Source organism: Scyliorhinus torazame, chromosome 8 (assembly GCF_047496885.1).
Source record: "Scyliorhinus torazame isolate Kashiwa2021f chromosome 8, sScyTor2.1, whole genome shotgun sequence".
NCBI lineage: Eukaryota > Metazoa > Chordata > Chondrichthyes > Carcharhiniformes > Scyliorhinidae > Scyliorhinus > Scyliorhinus torazame.
In genome coordinates this window covers 180,040,718-180,059,776 of record NC_092714.1, presented here as the reverse complement: position 1 = coordinate 180,059,776, position 19,059 = coordinate 180,040,718, and the positions used below count along the sequence as shown (strand labels likewise).

Here is a 19,059-nt window from a genome sequence, read left to right as displayed (position 1 = left end):
AGTTGTGTTAAATCCTGTCTCTATGTGACAATAATATGGAGAACTTTCAACAGTGGAGGCTGTATAATGACTGGGCATTAGAAACAGTGGTTGGCTTTTCTCCTTCTTAATTCTGGAGGTGCAGAGGATAGTTCTAATGCCCTTGATACTCACTCTGGCTGAGATCAGAAAAATTAGTATCTTCCTGCGCTATCTTGCTCGGCACCGCATTGGAAATTGCATTTATGCAATAAACCATCAGGTAGCCTACCACCAAATTCCATTTTTAACTGTTACATGAACTCTTCGTATATCCTTTGCTGTTGGTGAGGGCAGCTTTATTCCATTTTAGATTTAGTTTGCATCTGGCAGTTTTTATATTATAGACATCGGAAGCTGGGCATTTTGGCAATCATCATAATGAATAACAAATTGTATTTTGGCAATGCTCTTAATGAATAACAAATTGTCATCAATTCAAGTAAAAATGACAACTGTTATGGTGCAATCAATTCAAGTAAAAGTGACAACCCAAAAATGAGTAGGAAATAACATGGCTCTGCTATGAAATGAGTTGAGCTCAAACTGACACTATGCTAATCATTTAGTGTTTGAATTAATTTCCTATTTCTGAAAGATATTTGTGCTATTCTTTAGAGTTTATTTACAAATAAGGAAAAAGCACCCAAGAGCAGTCATTTCCAAATCTCCATGCTTATTGACTTCAAACAGGGTAAAACAGCAACAGTGCAAGGTTAAACTGAAATGCAATAGATAGGCTTCATGAGCTAGATTGCCTGGGATAACTGGCTGCACATGCTCAAGAGACTGTAATATGCCTTTTCCGGATATATAAAAATGATTGTAAACTAGACATGTATTAACATAAAAGATAATCACGGGTTTGACTTTTGAAAATACACAATGAAAATTATCTATGTGGTGCTCAAATACTGTTGTGCAAATGATCCAACACATATGAAAACAATGCTAGTTCACTCAAACAATGAAAGTGAAAATAGAAGAACAGAATCTAATATTTTCCTTTCTTCTCTTTTGTTTAATTTGTCAGAATTAAATAAAAGCCATATCACATTGCCTTATGGTCCTGGAGAAAATTGAGGCATGTACTGTGTAGAGTTACAGCTACTAAAGTTCAAAACCACACACGTGAATTCAACAAATCATGAAAGCACCAAGTGCTTACATTCAGGATTTGGGGGAAAGGTCCCTAGAACTCAAACATTCTCCTCAAACTCTGTTCTGAAAGAAACTAAAAGAAAGGAATTCTTGATTAAACAAATAGCTCTTAACTTTTCAGGAAGCTACATATGCAGTGTGTGGACTTTTTGAAAAGGAATCATTGACTAACTTAGCAGCACAGCAGAGATTTAAATGATTCAGGTTACTTTGGTAACAAGCAATCCACAGGATAAACCTCATAACCGTGATGCAATGCAGTTAATGAGGCAATATTCAGTGTGTGCATAGACCACTACTAGAAATTAAGTCCTACAATGATGTTCCAAGACTCATAGCTATTTATTAGACCATTCTTACAATCAATTAATTATTGTACCATTCTAATAATATCTTCCTGCCACAAGTTCATTTTCTGGAAGCCAAACTTAGTATTAGCTATCCCCAATTTACTGTGTCTTTTACCCTTTTCAATCTTGGATTTCTTTGGGGCTGGTTTAGCACAGGGCTAAAGAGCTGGCTTTTAAAGCAGACCAAGGCAGGCCAGCAGCATGGTTCAATTCCCGTACCACCCTCCCCGAACAGGCGCCGGAATGTGGCGACTAGGGGCTTTTCACAGTAACTTCATTTGAAGCCTACTTGTGACAATAAGCGACTTTCATTTCATTTTTCATTTTCAATGAGCATACAAAAAAAAAGCAACATACACAAATTACATCCATTGGCATGTTGGCAAAGAAAATGATGGAAAGAAAGTAACCTCTTATCCTCAATGGCATAATGAGTTCAGGGTGAATGATGGGGATACATCATTTACCTTGTAACAAAAATTTCAGTTCACAAATCAAATGTTGCTTGCTTTTCTTACCTGTGTATTTAACCATTGTGCGCCCAGTTGATATTTCCCATAGCTTCACGATAGAATCCTTTCCACTTGACAAAACATACTTTGAATTTCTTGAGAATATAATAGAGCACACCTCTGCACCATCATGTGCTTTTTCATAGGTGGTGATGCAGCGATTCGATACACCATCCCACAGCTTGATGCTGCCATCTTTACTGCATGTCACATACATGTTGGCACTGGGGTTATAGCTCACAGCACAGACAGCATCTGTGTGTTGATCACGAGGATTGCTTGATACAAAACACTGGAATGTATTGACATCATACAATCGCAAAGTCGGGTGCTGCGTTCCCACTAGAATGTAATCTCCAGAGGGGTGAAAGGAGATGGAGCGCAGCATTTCTGCTTCCTAAAAAACATATAAAGTAAGCTGCAGAGATTAATCATAACTAATTCTCTATTTTAACCCCAGCAGATGCCACAAGAGAAAATTAGCTGGGCTGCTTTCTGCTAATCAGTGACTCCTTCTGGAAAGTGTATATACATGGAAAGCAAGGATAGGATAGGATAGTACTTGGTTATGATGTTTACAGTTGACCAGGCGACAGAGGCTTAAACAAGGAGATTGGCTATTTGGGCAAGACATGGGAATGCTGCCGGCAACTATGAAACTGAACTTCAAAAATGCAAATGTCTGGGGAAAGGAAAGAGATAACGAGGGAACAAAACGACACCGGAAGGGCATGGAAATATCAACGGGACGTTAACAAAAAGCCCGCACTGATATGGTCTCAGGACATTCCAAAGAAATTTCAACGTATGGATTATATTTGAAGTGCACTGACTGGTGTCAGATAGACAAATATAGCAGTCATTCTGGGTACAATAATGCCTCATAAACAGAAAATGAACAAATGGCCAATATGTTTTGGTAGTGTAGGCTAAGGTAGAAAAATTGGTCAGAAATATGGGCAACTCCCCTTGCTGTGGGACATTTAACATCCGTCTAAATAAGCAGAGAGGATCTTCATTAAACGAAAGGTAAGATCTCATAAAATGCAGCACTGCACCATTCTGCAGAATAACTCACCTCCTGATTCTTCTAGGCCTGCCTACCATGTACAAGGCACAAGTCAGGAGAATACTCTTCACTTGTCTGGATGAATACAGCTCAAACATCACTTAAGGACTTTGACACCATCCAGACAAAGCAGCCCACTTTATTGGGATGCCAACCACCACTGTCAAAATTCAATCTCCACCACCCAAGCACAGTGGCAGCAGTGAGTACCATCTATAAGATGCACTGAAATAATTGACCAAGGCTGCTTCAACAGCACCTTCCAAACCCACAATTTCTGCCACCAAGGTGGGAAGGGAAGATGACTGGGGATGCCGCTACCTGCAGATTTCCCTACAAATCACTCACTTCCTTCCTAATTGCAATGTGGGTGCACCCACACCACATGGACTGCAGAGGTTCAAGAAGACAGCTCACCACCACCTTCTTGAGGGCAACAGGAATGGGCAATAATGCTGGCCTAACCAGCGACGCCCACATCCCATTAATGCATTTTTAAAAATTAGGGATGAATAATAAATGCCGCCACACCCGTATCCTATGATCAAATTTTTTAAAGTATAGTAATCAAGTTACAATCTAGAATTAGATTCACAGTTGTGTTGAACTCACAATCTTCCAAATACAAGCCTATAATGTTATCAAATGAGCCCATAAATTCTGATCTCAAACCTGAAGGTACTTGAATGCCCTTTTTGCTGAGGGTTTAGAATAGTCAAAGAGTTTCAATGTGTAGTCCTTTGACCCCGATGCTAGAATCTGTTCTGTGGGGTGGAAAGCAAGACATGTAACCTCATCTACATGATCGTAGAGCGTGCGAATTACGGGATGGTTTTCCATGTTCTGCTGTGCTGTCTCATTCATCATCACCTGTGTCAGACAACAATTAAAATACTGTATCACAAACAATCTGAATTTTTTTACTGATATTTAGGAACATATGCTAGCACTGTGATTTTACTTGCTGTCGTCCATGTCTATTTAGTATGGGCGCAGTTATTCGCTATGGACAGCTGTGAGATCCAGCACCAGTGTATCAAACTAGAAGGGTGCCCCTTATTACGAAGATTGAGTCTGTCATTTTTAACAACTCATCCAGCCTCACACCAAATTGGTACAAGTACTATACTGAGCCAAAGAAATTGTAAGTATACATTAAAAGTATTATTCAGCATCATCCCAGGGACAACTACGAAGTGGGAGAACCTCGAACAATGAATAAATCAGACTTTGTGCAAATGAATTTACAAGACAAACCTCTTCTGTGCACACTTCCTTTGGTTAGAGTGCCCCCCTGCTGCTGTTAAAGTGCAATGCACAGTTTCACAAAATAATCTAATTTCCAGAGGTAAAATAACTGCTTTTAATGATCTTTTAGCTTGAAAAATGCAATCAGTTCCTCAATACAACATCTGCAAAATTGCTTGGCGTTTCTAGTTTAAACAAATTAGACTGTTCCAGACCAAAGTCAAAATGTATATTAAACTACAATTAGGGATAACATTAACATAAAAAATCCCGTTGCAAGGAAAATCAATCCTAATCTAAAAATTCAATATTCAACCATCACACATTCAATTCAACTAAAATCTGAAAACAGCTGTCACATGGACGAAACTATCATCCCTGGCAGTAAAGCATTTCTACCTGGTGGGAAGAATTTATCCTCCTTATCTTCCTTCTGTCTTCCTTTCCTTTTCCATTAAACGTGCTGACTCATGCTATTAATGGTTCCAATTAATAATCATCCTTTTACTATTGAATCAGATGATTTTGATCTGGTTTTCATTTGAACTTAACTTCCCAACCATGTTCAGTATTACTAATCAGCAGGAATGGATGTTGGCTGACTTTTCCTCTCTTTACAGAGGGCAACGAGATGAACTGTGGTTTTCCCTTCTGCTGCCCTGGATGAAGATTAACTAAGCCAGCACCAACCCCCTTGAACTTGGACACATGCCTTGGGGACCATGGGCTAAATTATTCAGCTATTAACCTTTACCAACCAAGTTATTGTGGTGCCTAATTGGGATAGTTAAGAACAATTAGAAATTGGAAACAATGATTCTTTATGCCTAGACGAAACTGAAATGGAGATCCTAGAGCAAACTGCTCTAGGATCCTACTGTAATAGTTTAAATAGCATATAATAATCATACAATAGCAAATACGTGGTTCTAAATTCAGATAATAAAAGGTCTCGTCACCCAATGGCGTATAAAAGTATTGGCTAGTTCAGCAATTAATATTAGAGAAGGTCCCACACCTGAACCAAACTTCTCATCAAGTTTGTTGGAATCAACCAGAGCAGTAGATGAGGCCTTATAGGTAGGAGATAAAATGTTCCCACTCTTAATGTATACTCAATGAGCACTTGTGGAAAGGCCACTTTTTAAAAATTACATGTTTTCTTTTGTATGGGTGATGCTGGAAAGGCAGCATTTATTTTCCCACAGGCATTAATATAAGCCAGCCCAGGTTGGGTGGTAGGTTCCCTTTCTTGGGAGGACATTTGTCACCCAGTTGAGATTTTAAATAATCCAACAGCTTTCATGCTTAATTTTTTCTGCAGCCAGCTCACAAATTACCAAATTCATTGAACTGAATTTCACAACTTGCCTGTGGCATTTGAACTCTCAATCTTTAAATGACTATTCCTGCATCATAAAGGACACACCACTGTACCTCCTCATATGTATGGATATGTGGAAAGAACAGGATCAGGCTCCGCTGCAATACCCTGATAAGCTAAAGAAACTACTAGCAGGCGAGGCTGATGCATGAAGAATGACTACTTGAGTGAGCTTTTAATGTCTAGGAATGCCATGGAGCTACACCCTAGTAAGAGACAACATCTTCAGGAGAAAAAGTTCATACTTCATAAGTGGATTTGAACACTTGCAAAATAATGTATTCACTTTATTCCTGTACCTCAATGGGCATAGCACTCTTTGCTAGCATCCTCTCAGTATCCAGAATCTTGATGGATGCATCAGCAGAGCCTGTAGCAATCAACTGTCCATCTCGGCTATAGGTGGCAATACGGCATGGCCCTTTGTGCGATGTCACGTAGCATGTCTCATACTCAGCGGCCTCTGGGGACATAGTCTGTACATCAGCATCAAATTCCATGTCAATGCCCGTACCAGGAGCCACAGTGTCTGACCGCCCAATAGCATACTGGACAGTGTTGTCGTCATTTTCCATTCCTGTGAGTAACAGTCATATCGAATACAAGAATCAATGCAAGATTTTTAACCAAACCAGTCTTATTCTGGACTAATGCAAAATAAAATCTATAGCCCGAGATCAGAATGTCAGTAAATATTTCAGTCCCACAACTTCAAACTTTCTGAACTCTCATAAAAGATTAATTCTTTCACCCTCTCCTCCCCCATCTCCAGCATTTCTGGAGAGACTGGCTACATATCAGTCATTTGCACTGGTGTAAGTATAATTTGGAGTTTCGAAACTACTGGGGATCCAAATAGCCCATGACTGGACACAGATGCACAAGTAGAACCTGACTAGTCTGGCGGAGGAAGTAAAAAAGAACCTACTGAGATGGGACGCACTCCCGCTTTCCCTGGCGGGGAGGGTGCAGACGATCAAGACGAATATGCTGCCCAGGTTCCTCTTCCTGTTCAGATCCATACCAATCTACATCCTCAAGGCCTTTTTCCGAGCAATAGACAAAATGATTATGGCTTTTGTGTGGGGAGGGAAAAATCCAAGAATCCCCAAAACAGTACTACAAAGGAGGAGTATGGGAGACCTGGCGCTCCCGAACTTTCAATATTACCACTGGGCAGCTCGACCGGGAGAGTGAGGGGATGGGTGAAGGAACCAAATACGGAATGGGTAAGGATGGAGGAGTCCTCCTGACAGGAATCACCCTCCGGCCCTTTGCCACAGCAGCACTCCCATCCCCACCAGCAAAACATTCAACTTGCCCACTGGTGGTTGCAACCCTGAGAACCTGGAACCAGATGAGGCAGCACTTTGGCCTGACCAAAGTGTCCACCATGGTCCCCACCTATGGTAACCACAGGTTTCCACCAGCCATGCTTGATGCAGAGACTGGAACTACTGAATAGACAGGAACTCCGACATCTGCAATTCTTTTCCGCAAGGAGATAGCAATGTACCCAAAGGTCCTGAGACACACAATGTTGGAGGAGTTATTGGCTGCGGACAGTCTGGGAAAGAGGAACTGTGGGTACATATACAGGACACGCACCCCACTGGACGAAACAAGATCAAAATGGGAGGAGGAGCGAGGCATGGATTAGAGTGGGGACTCTGGAGTGAAGCACTGAACAGGGCCAACTCCATCTCCTTCTGTGCAAGGCTCAGCCTCATGCAGCTAAAAGTGGTGCACAGAGCACACCTGACAAAAATCCGAATGAGCAGATTCTTCCCGTAGGTTGAGGATAAATGTGAACTGTGCCAGGGAGGCCTGGCCAACCACACCCACATGTTCTGGGCCTGCCCCAGACTGGTCGGGTTTGGACAGTCTTCTTCGAGACAATGTGGGACAAAGGTTGTGGGAGTGAGGGTGGAGCCGTGCCCGAGAGTGGCAGTCTTCGGGGTATCAGACCAGCCAGAACTACAGATGAGGGAGAGGACTGATGCCCCTGCCTTTGCTCCCCTAATTGCCCACCGGAAAATCCTGCACGGCTGGCGATCAACACCACCACCCACAGACTGGCTGGCAGACGTATCGGAATTTCTCCACCTGGAGAAGATTAAGTACACCATTCGAAGGTCTTATGCTCCTGTTCCAAGACCGGTTCGAAGCCAACAATTGATATGAGTGGGTGAGGGGTGGGTGTCGCGCACGGGAGCCACTGGGACCACAGAGAACAGGAGTTTAACTCCGAACAACCACCCACGAAGGGCCTAGGATAAGATCCTGAAACAGCAAAGAGGGGGGGTGGGGGAAGAGAGAGAGAGCGAAGACACCAAAAAGGAACATGTAAACTGTAACCGTCTCATCTATCTTTAACAAATGTAGTGTAAAAATGTAAAACTTTAATAAAGCTATTTTTTTAAAAAAAGACATACCACAACAGGTGACAAAAAACTTAGTCAGAGGTAAATGTCAAGAAGCATCCTATAGGTAGAGACTCATGGAGGAAATTATAGAGCTTAAGAGCCCAGGTAGGTGAAGGTATTCCAGTGGGAAGCAATTAAAATGAGGAATGAGCAAGAGGTTAAAATCGGAGGAGCTCAAACACTTCGGAGGGTTGGAGAACAGAAAGAAGTTATAAGGGTAGCAGGGAAATAACCAGAGGGATTTACAATCAAGCAAAAAGGACTGCTTGTCATTATGGATAGCTCAATAAGTAGCTGAACCATACAAACCAGTATTTAATTTTATTCACAGGCTTTGCTGTAGTAGGGTGCAGGATGGTAAATGCTAGTTCACCTCAGTATGCCAGAGTACAGAAATTGGGTGTTGGAGGGGCATGCTAAGGAAATTGGCCCCAGCAACTCTTGTTGGAAATGCAAATGAGCAAATGGCACCTGGGACAGACTGGGCCGTCATGCCATGGAGTTCAATGAGCTATCAACATTAACCATCCAGTTTCATACAGCAACGTTTATTTATGAAGTGCTTTTACTGCATCATAGTGGAGTTTGAACTTCCTTGGCTATAAAGCATTTTGAGTGGTCATGAAAAGTACAAGATATGCAAGTCAATCTTTTTTCAAATCTGAGCAAAAGTGGAAGGATGCATTAACAGAAGATGTTCAAAGGCAATTATTACAATCCCAGACCAGACCCAAACTTTGCTAGGATACTGGATAGAAACTCTAATATTTTTTAAATTTGTAAAGCTGAGGAAAGGATACTACGCTCCACGAGTGACTCCATGCACAAAAAGGGATATGGTAGACTTCCGGTGACGGCCATGGAGGAGTCGGTCGCACATTTGATAGCTCCCGCCTGTGACGGACTTTTGGACGTTTCCCCCCCTGATTTTATTGGATGAATTGGTGGAGAGTGAGGCGGTGAGGAGAAGTCCACCTCCAGTGCATGGAGAATTGGACCAGAAGTGGCCGTGTGAGAAGACACAGTTTTACAAGAAAGACACGAGCAGAGCTGGCAACTCGGGAAGACATGGTGGAGAAGCAGGGCTGTGGGGAGATGCCACAGTGGTCGACGGAGCAGCTGGTGACGTTTTTTGAAGAATGCTTCGCCAATCTTAAGAAGGACACACTGGACCCGATCAAGGCTTCGATTGATCAGGTGGTGCAGAATCAAGAAATCCACGGACGTGTGATCCAGGAGGTGAAGAAAAAGGTGTCCGAGCACGAGGAATACATAACCTTGTTGGAGACCAAGGTGGAGATGATGAATGACCGCCAGAAAAGAATGCAGGAGAAGCTGGAGGACTTGGAGAACAGGCCCAGGAGGCAGAACCTGAGAATCGTTGGCCTCCCGCAGGGCAGTGAGGGATCGGATGCGAGGGCCTATGTGATGAACATGTTGGGAGAAGATGATGCGGGCTGAGTCGTTCCCTCGGCCCCTGGAAGTGGATAGAGCGCATAGAGCCCTCGCAAAGAAGCCCCGAGCAAACGAGCTGCCGAGGGCGATGGTGGTATGTATGTACCGGTTCCTGGACACGGAACACATTCTGCGGTGGGCCAAGAAAGAGCAGAGCAGCAGGTGGGAGAATTGTGAGCTGCGCATTTATCATGACCTGGGCGCAGAGTTGGCCAAGAGGCGAGCCGGGTTTAATCGGGCAAAATCGCCCGTTTTTAAGAAGGGGATGAAGTTCGGGATGCTGTAGTCAGCGCGTCTGTGGGTCACATATGAAGACCTGGAATTCTACTTTGAAACACAGGACGATGCATTAACTTTCATCAGGGAAAAAAGACTGGATGTGAACTAGACACTGGAGCTTTGGGGAGAGTATTGCAATGGCGATTTGTTGATAATCACTTTTGTGCTGGTTTGAATAAGTAGTGTTATAAGAACATTAGAACTAGGAGCAGGAGTAGGCCATCTGGCCCCTCGAGCCTGCTCCGCCATTCAATGAGATCATGGCTGATCTTTTGTGGACTCAGCTCCACATTCCGGCCCGAACACCATAACCCTTAATCCCTTTATTCTTCAAAAAACTATCTTTATCTTAAAATTATTTAATTATTATTATAGAATATTACAGCGCAGTACAGGCCCTTTGGCCCTCGATGTTGCGCCGACCTGTGAAACCAATCTAAATCCCATCTACATTATTCCATTATCATCCATATGTTTATCCAATGACCATTTAAATGCCCTTAATGTTGGCGAGTCCACTACTGTTGCAGGCAGGGCATTCCACTGAATATTCTGAATAAGGAACCTACCTCTGACATCTGTCCTATATCTATCTCCCCTCAATTTAAAGCTATGTCCCCTCGTGCTAGCCATCACCATCTGAGGAAAAAGGCTCTCACTATCCACCCGATCTAATCCTCTGATCATCTTGTATGCCTCTATTAAGTCACCTCTTAACCTTCTTCTCTCTAACGATAACAGCCTCAAGTCCCTCAGCCTTTCCTCATAAGATCTTCCCTCCATACCACGTAACATCCTGGTAAATCTCCTCTGCACCCTTTCCAATGCTTCCACATCCTTCCCATAATGCGGCGACCAGAACTGCACGCAATACTCCAAATGCTGCCTCACCAGAGATTTGTACAGCTGCAACATGACCTCATGGCTCCGAAAGTCAATCCCTCTACCAATAAAAGCCAACACACCGTATGCCTTCTTAACAACCCTATCAACCTGGGTGGCAACTTTCAGGGATCTATGTACTTGGACACCGAGATCTCTCTGCTCATTCACACTACCAAGAATCTTACCATTAGCCCAGTACTCTGTATTCCTGTTACTCCTTCCAAAATGAATCACCTCACACTTTTCTGCATTAAACTCCATTTGCCACTTCTCAGCCCAGCTCTGCAGCTTATCTATGTCCCTCTGTAACCTGCAACATCCTACCGCACTGTCCACAACTCCACCGACTTTAGTGTCATCCACAAATTTACTCACCCATCCTTCTGCGCCCTCCTCCAGGTAATTTATAAAAATAACGGGAGTGGCCCCAAAACAGATCCTTGTGGTACACCACTAGTTACTGAACTGCAGGCTGAACATTTCCCATCAACCACCACCCTGTCTTCTTACGGCTAGCCAATTTCTGATCCAAACTGCTAAATCACCCTCAATCCCATGCCACCGTATTTTCTGCAACAGCCTACCATGGGGAACCTTATGAAACGCTTTACTGAAATCCATATACACATCAACTGCTTTCCCCTCGCCCACCTGTTTGGTCACCTTCTCAAATAACTCAATAAGGTTTGTGCGGCATGACCTACCCTTCACAAAACCATGTTGATTATCCCTAATCAAATTATTCCTTTCTAGATGATTACAAATCCTATCTCTTATAAACCTTTCCAAGACTTTGCCCACAACAGAAGTAAGGCTCACTGGTCTATAGTTACCGGGGCTGTCTCTACTCCCCTTCTTGAACAAGGGGACACCATTTGCTATCCTCTAATCTTGTCGACTTCCTGTAGACAATGACGACATAAAGATCAAAGCCAAAGGCTCAGCAATCTCCTCCCCAGCTTCCCAGAGACTCAGAGGATAAATCCCATCCGGCCCTGGGGACTTATCTATTTTCACCCTTTCCAGAATTGCTAACACCTCCTCCTTATGAACCTCAATCCCGTCTAGTCTAGCAGCCTGTATCTCAGTATTCTCCTCGACAACATTGTCTTTTTCCTATGTGAATACTGATGAAAAATATTCATTTAACACCTCTCCTATCTCCTCGGACTCGACGCACAACTTCCCACTACTGTCCTCGACTGGCCCAACTCTTACCCTAGTCATTCTTTTATTCCTGACATACCTATAGAAAGCTTCAGGGTTTTCCTTGATCCTACCTGCCAAGGACTTCTCATGTCCTCTCCTGGCTTTTCTTAGCTCTCTCTTTAGGTCCTTCCTGGCTCACTTGTAACTCTCAAGCGCCCTAACTGAACCTTCATGGCTCATCTTTACATAAGCCTCCTTCTTCCTCTTGACAAGTGATTCAACTACTTCAGTAAATCACAGTTCCCTCGCTCGACCACTTCCTCCCTACCTGACAGGTACATACTTATTGAGGTCACGCAGTAGCTGTTCCTTGAACGAGCTCCACATTTCAATTGTGACCATCCCCTGCAGCTTCCTTCCCCATCCTATGCATCCTAAGTCTTGCCTAATCGAATCATAATTGCCTTTCCCCCAGCTATAATTCTTGCCCTGCTGTATATACCTATCCCTTTCTATCGCTAAAGTAAACATAACCGAATTGTGGTCACTATCACTAAAGTGCTCACCTACTTCCAAATCAAACACCTGGCCTGGTTCATTACCCAGTACCAAATTCAATGTGGCCTCGCCTCTTGTTGGCCTATCTACATACTGTGTCAGGAAACCCTCCTGCACACATTGGACAAAAACTGACCCATCTCAAGTACTCGAACTATAGCGTTTCCAGTCAATATTTGGAAAGTTAAAGTCCCCCATAACAACTACTCTGTTACTTTCGCTCCTATCCAGAATCATCTTCTGCAATCCTTTCCTCTACATCTCTGGAACTTTTAGGAGGCCTTTAGAAAACTCCCAACAGGGTGACCTCACCTTTCCGGTTTCTAACCTCAGCCCATACTACCTCAGTAGACGAGTCCTCATCAAACATCCTTTCTGCCACCGTAATACTGTCCTTGACTAACAATGCCACACCTCACCCTCTTTTACCACCCTCTCTGAGCTTACTGAAACATCTAAACCCCGGAACCTGCAACAACCATTTCTGTCCCTGCTCTATCTATGTCTCCGAAATGGCCACAACATTGAAGTCCCCAGGTACCAACCTATGCTGCAAGTTCACCCACCTTATTCCGGATGCTCCTGGCGGTGAAGTAGACACACTTCAAACCACCTTCCTGCCTGCCGGTACACTCCTGCGACCTTGAAACCTTACTCCAACTGCTTCGCTGGGCAAGGAATTCCATAGATTCACAACCCTTTGGGTGAAGAAGTTCCTCCTAAGCTCAGTCCTAAATCTACTTCCCCTTATTTTGAGGCTATGCCCCCTAGTTCTGCTTTCACCCGCCAGTGGAAATAACCTGCCCGCATCTATCCTATCTATTCCCTTCATAATTTTATATGTTTCTATAAGATTCCCCTGCATCCTTCTAAATTCCAACGAGTACAGTCCCAGTCTACTCAACCTCTCCTCGTAATCCAACCCCTTTAGCTCTGGGATTAACCTGTTGCACCTGTAAACCAACGTTTTGCGACTCATGCACTAGCACACCCAGGTCTCTCTGCACAGCAGCATGTTTTAATATTTTATCATTTAAATAATAATCCCTTTTGCTGTTATTCCTACCAAAATGGATAACGTCACATTTGTCAACATTGTATCCCATCTGCCAGACCCTAGCCAATTCACTCAACCTATCCAAATCCCTCTGCAGATTTCCAGTATCCTCTGAACTTTTTGCTTTACCACTCATCTTAGTGTCGTCTGCAAACTTGGACACATTGCACTTGGTCCCCAACTCCAAATCATCTATGTAAATTGTGAACAATTGTGGGCCCAACATTGATCCCCAAGGGACACCACTAGCTACTGATTGCCAACCAGAGAAACACCTATTAATCCCCACCTCTTTGCTTTCTATTAATTAACCAATCACCTATCCATGCTACTACTTTACCCTTAATGCCATGCATCATTATCTCATGCAGCAACGTTTTGTGTGTGTTATGTGCAATTTGGGACTGTTTCGGGGGGGGGGGTGGGGGTGGTCTGTGGTTGTTTTTCCACTGGTTATTCTTCTGTTTGTTTACTGGGGAATGTGATGTTTTGAATATGTATGTCCAAGTGGGGGGGGCGAAAAGAGAGAACAATGGGGCGACATTCAGTTTGGTGCCATGGGCGGGAGCTATCAGGTCAGCTCGGACAGCTGGCTCACGGAAGCACAGTAGGGGGCGAGCAGGTGATGAACTTGAGCTTGATATGGGGGTTGGGTTTCTGGTGCTGTTACCAGGAAGGGGGGGGGGGCTGCTTTGCTGACAGGGGAGGAACTGTTACTAGGGGAAAAATGGGAGGTCGAGGACGGCAGACTCGAGGAGGCCGGGGATGCGAGCTGGAGGCTGGCCTAAAAAGGGTGATGGCTAGTTGGCGGTGGTGGCAGGGAGGGAGGGGGGGGTCCCAGTTCCTCAGCCAGGCTGATTATATGGAACGTTAGAAGGCTAATTGGACCGGTCAAGAGGGTTGCGGCAGGGGGGGGGGGGAAAGAGACGACGACACAGGTACATAATGGTGAGTGGGAAGCTGGGGGGGGGGGGGGGGGGGGGGTTCGGGTGGTACTCATGAACGTATATGCTCCGAACTGGGACGACGTGGAATTTATGAGGCGGGTGTTAGGTAAGATCCTAGACTTGCAGTCACATAACTTGATCATGGGGGGAGATTTTAACATAATCACTGATCCGGAATTGGACCAGTCAAAATCCAGGACAGGGAGGGTGCCAGCCGCGCCAAAGGAATTGAAGGGGTTTATGGAACAGGTGGGGAGAGTAGACCTGTGGAGGTTTGGACGGCCAAGAGCGAGGGAGTTTTCGATTTCCTGCCATCTTCACAAGGTATACTCTCGCATCTACTTTTTTGTTCTGAGCAAATATACTGAGTACTCGGCAATCGCAGTATCAGATCATGCCCCACATTGGGCGGATCTACGGGTTAGTTTGGAGAGACGACAACACCCGCTATGGAGGCTGGATGTGGGGTTGTTAGTAGACAAAGCGGTTTGTGGGCGTGTGAACAAGTCCATCCAGAACTACCTGGAAACAAATGATACGAGGAGGTCTCTGCAGCAACAGTTTGGGAAACTTTAAAGGCAGTGTTCACAGGGGAATTAATCTCGATACGGGCTCACAGAGAAAAGGAGTAACGAGCTGAGAGGGATAGGCTAGTTGGGGAGATGCTGCAGGTGGACAGGAGATACGCGGAAGCCCCGGACGCGGGGTTACTGAAGGAGTGGCGGAGGTTACAGGTGGAATTTGGGCTGTTGACTTCAGGGAAGGCGGTGGAATAGCTAAGGAAGGCAAGCGGGACGATCTAGGAGTATGGGGAAAAGGCAAGCAGAATGTTAGCGCACCAGCTCAGAAAAAGGGAAGCGGCCAGGGAGATAGGGAGAGTAAAGAGTAGAGGTGGGATCACTGCCGAACATTTGTAATTACTACTGGGCGGCAAATATAGCCATGATCAGGAAGTGGGTAGTGGGGGAGGGGTCGGTGTGGGAGCAAATGGAGGTGGCGTCATGTAAAGACACAAGTCTGGGAGCACAGATAATGGCACCACTCCCATTCTCGCCGGCCTGATACTCCACTCGTCCAGTGGTGGTGGCGGCTCGGAGAATTAGGGCAATGAAGGAGAGAGTGGAGGGTGCATTGGTTTGGACCCCAATTTATAATAACCATCGGTTAGTACCGGGTAGGCTGGATGGTGGGTTCCGGAGATGGCAGCGGGCAGGAATTAGGAGGATGGGGGATCTATTTATAGACGGGAACTTCCCCAGCTTGAAAGCCTTGGGAGGATAAATTTGAATTGCCAGCAGGGAATGGGTTTAGGTATCTGCAGGTACGAGACTTTTTTTAGAAGGCATGTTCCGGCCTTCCCGCTGCTGCCGCCACGGGGGGATACAGGATAGTAGTCTCCAGGACATGGGTGGGAGGGGGGGGGGGGGGTATCAGACATCTACCAAGAACTTATGGAATCGGAGGGCCAGACTGTTGTTTTATTGTTGGGTGGTGTGAAGATTGTGATGGGGGTGGAAATGTTTAAGGTGCCATGTTTATGTCGCTGTTATTGTTATTATTATAAAAATTGCAAAAAAGCTTAATAAAATTTTTTTTTTTTTTTTTTTTTTTAAAAGGGATATGGTATATTAAAACAAACTTTATTATTAACACAGTATTAAACTAACATTATCATAAAATAAATAGTTTACATTTACCAGTTAAACAATGCTCAACAGTAAAGTGAAACACTTTAACATCCTAACTGCCACCTTCTTTGAGTGCGAGAGAGAAAGCCAAATCTAAATAGACTGTATGAGTTGGAGCCTCGCCCGAGGAAGGGATGAGACAATTCCTGGTTGGGCTGGAGTACCCTCGGGTGGAGGAGAAAGTGCAGGAATTGGGGGCCCCAATCGGGCTGAGGGAGGTGATGTACAGCGTGGGTGGGATGCAAGCAGGGAAGGGCCCAGGGCCAGTCGTGATCCCAGTGGGAGTTTTACAAGAAATTTGGTGCAGAGCTCAGGCCACTGCTAGTGAGGATGGACAATGATGTGAGGTGTGGAGTGGGGACATTCCTCCCCCCCCATTGTCTCAGGCATCTATTTCCCCGTATTTGAAGAAGGATAAGGACACGGATATCGTTGCTTAATGTTGGCGAGGATCGCCCAATATCGTTGCTTAATGTTGGCGAAGATGTTAGCGTTGCGAATAGAAGATTGCATGCCGGAGGTGATCGGGAGGACCAGGTAGGGTTTGTGAAGGGGCAGTGAATGTATGTAGGCCGCTTAGTGTTATTATGATGCCTTCGGAGGGGCAGGACGTAGAAGTTGTAGTGGCAATAGATGCAGAGAAGGCATTTGATCGGGTGGAGTGGGCTGTTGTTGGAGGTGCTGGGTCGGTTTGGGTTTGGCCAGGTATTCGTGGATTGGGTTCAGCTGCTGCACAGGGCACCAATGGCGAGCATCCAGACAAACAGGACGAGTTTGGGGCACTGTGGGCTACATCAGGGGACGAGACAGGGGTGCCCGCTCTCTCCATTGCTTTCCGCCTTGGCGATAGAGACTCTGGCAATCGCACTTAAGACATAGAGAGGTTGGAAAGGGATTGAGCGAGGGAGGTGCTAAGCATAGAGTCTCGCTGTATGCGGACAATCTGCTGCTATATATTTCGGACCCAGTGGACAGTTTTGAAAGATTCATGGATATCATGAGGGAATTCGGCTGGTTTTCGGGTATACATTGAACATGGGGAAGAGTGAGGTATTCCCGATTAATACTAAGGGGCAGGAGAGGAGGTTAAGGGAGTTGCTGTTTTGGATGGTGGGGGCGAGTTTTCAGTATCCAGGATTCCAGGTAGCGTGGAGTTAGGCGCAGTCACATAAATTGAACTTGACGCAGCTGGTGGATGGGATTTCAAGAGGTGGGATGTGTTGTCGCCGTCACTGGCTAGGCATGTGCCAACATTTAAAATGACGATGCTGCCCAGGTTCCAGAACCTCTTATATTTGTTCCTACGTTTTTTTTTAGGAAGGTGAATGGAATAACTTTGGGGTTTGTGTGGGCAGGGGAAGACCCCGCAAGTGAGGAGGATGTTTTTGGAGGGGGTGGGGTATGGGCTGGCATTGCCAAGTTTGATTAATTATTACTGGGTGGCAAATATCACAATGGTGAGGAAATGGGCGGTGGAGGAGGTGTCGGTGTGGGTTGGGGGTTTGGGTGAATGGAGGCGGCGTCGTGTAGGGAGTTGAGTTTCAGGGCGCTGTTGTTGGTGCCCTTCCATTCTCGCCGGTCCAGTACTTCATGAGCTGAGTGGTGGTTTTGGTGTTGCGGGTGTGGAATCAGTGCAGGAAACATTTTGCATTAGAGGGCATAACGTTGTGGGCAGGCATGGATTTGTAATAATCATAGGTTTGCGTCGGCAGGGCTGGATGCGAGGATCCGGGAGTGGTGGCAGGTGGGGATAGAGCACTTTAGGGACTTGTTTATAGGGGGCAGGTTTGCAGGGTTGGAGGAAGAGGAAACATACGAGTTGCCAAAAGGGAATGGTTTCAGGTACCTGCAGGTGGGAGATTGTGTGAGAAAAATTGCTGTCCTTCACGGGCAGCTGCCTCTGGTATTGCAGGACAAGCTGTTGTCAGAGGACGATATTGGAGAGTGGAGGGTGTCAGATATCTTCAGTGAGTTGATGGAGAGGCGCTCTGGTGGAGAAGATTAAGTGAAATGGGAGGAGGAGTTGTGTGCGAGAGTGTGGGCCGGGACATGGAAGGAGGTCCTGCAGAGGGTGAACGCGTCCTCGTCGTGTTAGGGTATTGCATAGGACCCACATGACGGTTACAAGAATAAGCTGGTTCTTTGCAGGGGTGGTGGAGGATATGTGTGCACAAGGGGCCCCTGAATCACACCCACATGTTCTGGCCGTGTCCAAAGCGGAGGGAATTCTGGCAGGGGTCCTCGGATGTCATGTCTGAGATTCTGGGTGTGGGGGTGGCTCCGAGTCCAGAGGTGGTGATATTTGGTGTGTCGGAAGATCCGGGAGATACCGGCCTCCCCGAACAGGCGCCAGAATGTGGCGACTAGGGGCTTTTCACAGTAACTTCATTGAAGCCTACTTGTGACAATAAGCTATTATTATTATTATTATGGCTTTTGCCTACCCGATGGCCCGGAGACGGAACTTGTGCTGGCGGGACTTGGGGCCATCGAAGGCGGGGGTATTAGGTGAATGACCTGGCAGAATTCCTGCGTTTGGAGAAGGTCAAGTTCAACTTGTGGGGGTCAGATGAGGGGTTCACCCGGAGGTGGAAAGGGAATCAGGCCAGGAGGTGCCCTGCTCATAGGAGATGGGTGCAGGGGGCTCAAAGACGCCCCCCCCCCCCAAAACAGGTGACTTGGGCGTTGGGGCCGCTCGGGGGTGGGGGGGGGTTGTCAAGAGCGGAGCGTCTCAGTGCAGGAAATGGCAGTGTTCCCCGCTGAGGCCTGAAAAAAAGTGCGGTTAGAAAGCGGGGTTGTACCTGCGCTACAAGACCCCTCTAATCCTGCCCAGAATGGGATTGTTTTCTCCCGTAAGATCGTCCCCAATTATC

At 45.6% G+C, this 19,059-nt stretch overlaps 1 protein-coding gene across 6 annotated transcripts in view; it reads right to left on the bottom strand.

Annotated features, from left to right (window-relative positions):
- cstf1 (cleavage stimulation factor, 3' pre-RNA, subunit 1) overlaps positions 1-19,059 on the bottom strand; it is a 50,978-nt gene that overhangs the window by 17,911 nt on the left and 14,008 nt on the right. For all 6 annotated transcript variants that reach the window (XM_072514597.1, XM_072514594.1, XM_072514598.1 and 3 more), the window contains exons 3-5: positions 6,042-6,319; positions 3,783-3,980; positions 2,048-2,438 (exon numbers count right to left, since the gene is read on the bottom strand). In XM_072514597.1, the coding sequence (XP_072370698.1) occupies positions 2,048-2,438; positions 3,783-3,980; positions 6,042-6,319 (867 nt within the window). The remainder of the gene's footprint in view (positions 1-2,047; positions 2,439-3,782; positions 3,981-6,041; positions 6,320-19,059) is intronic.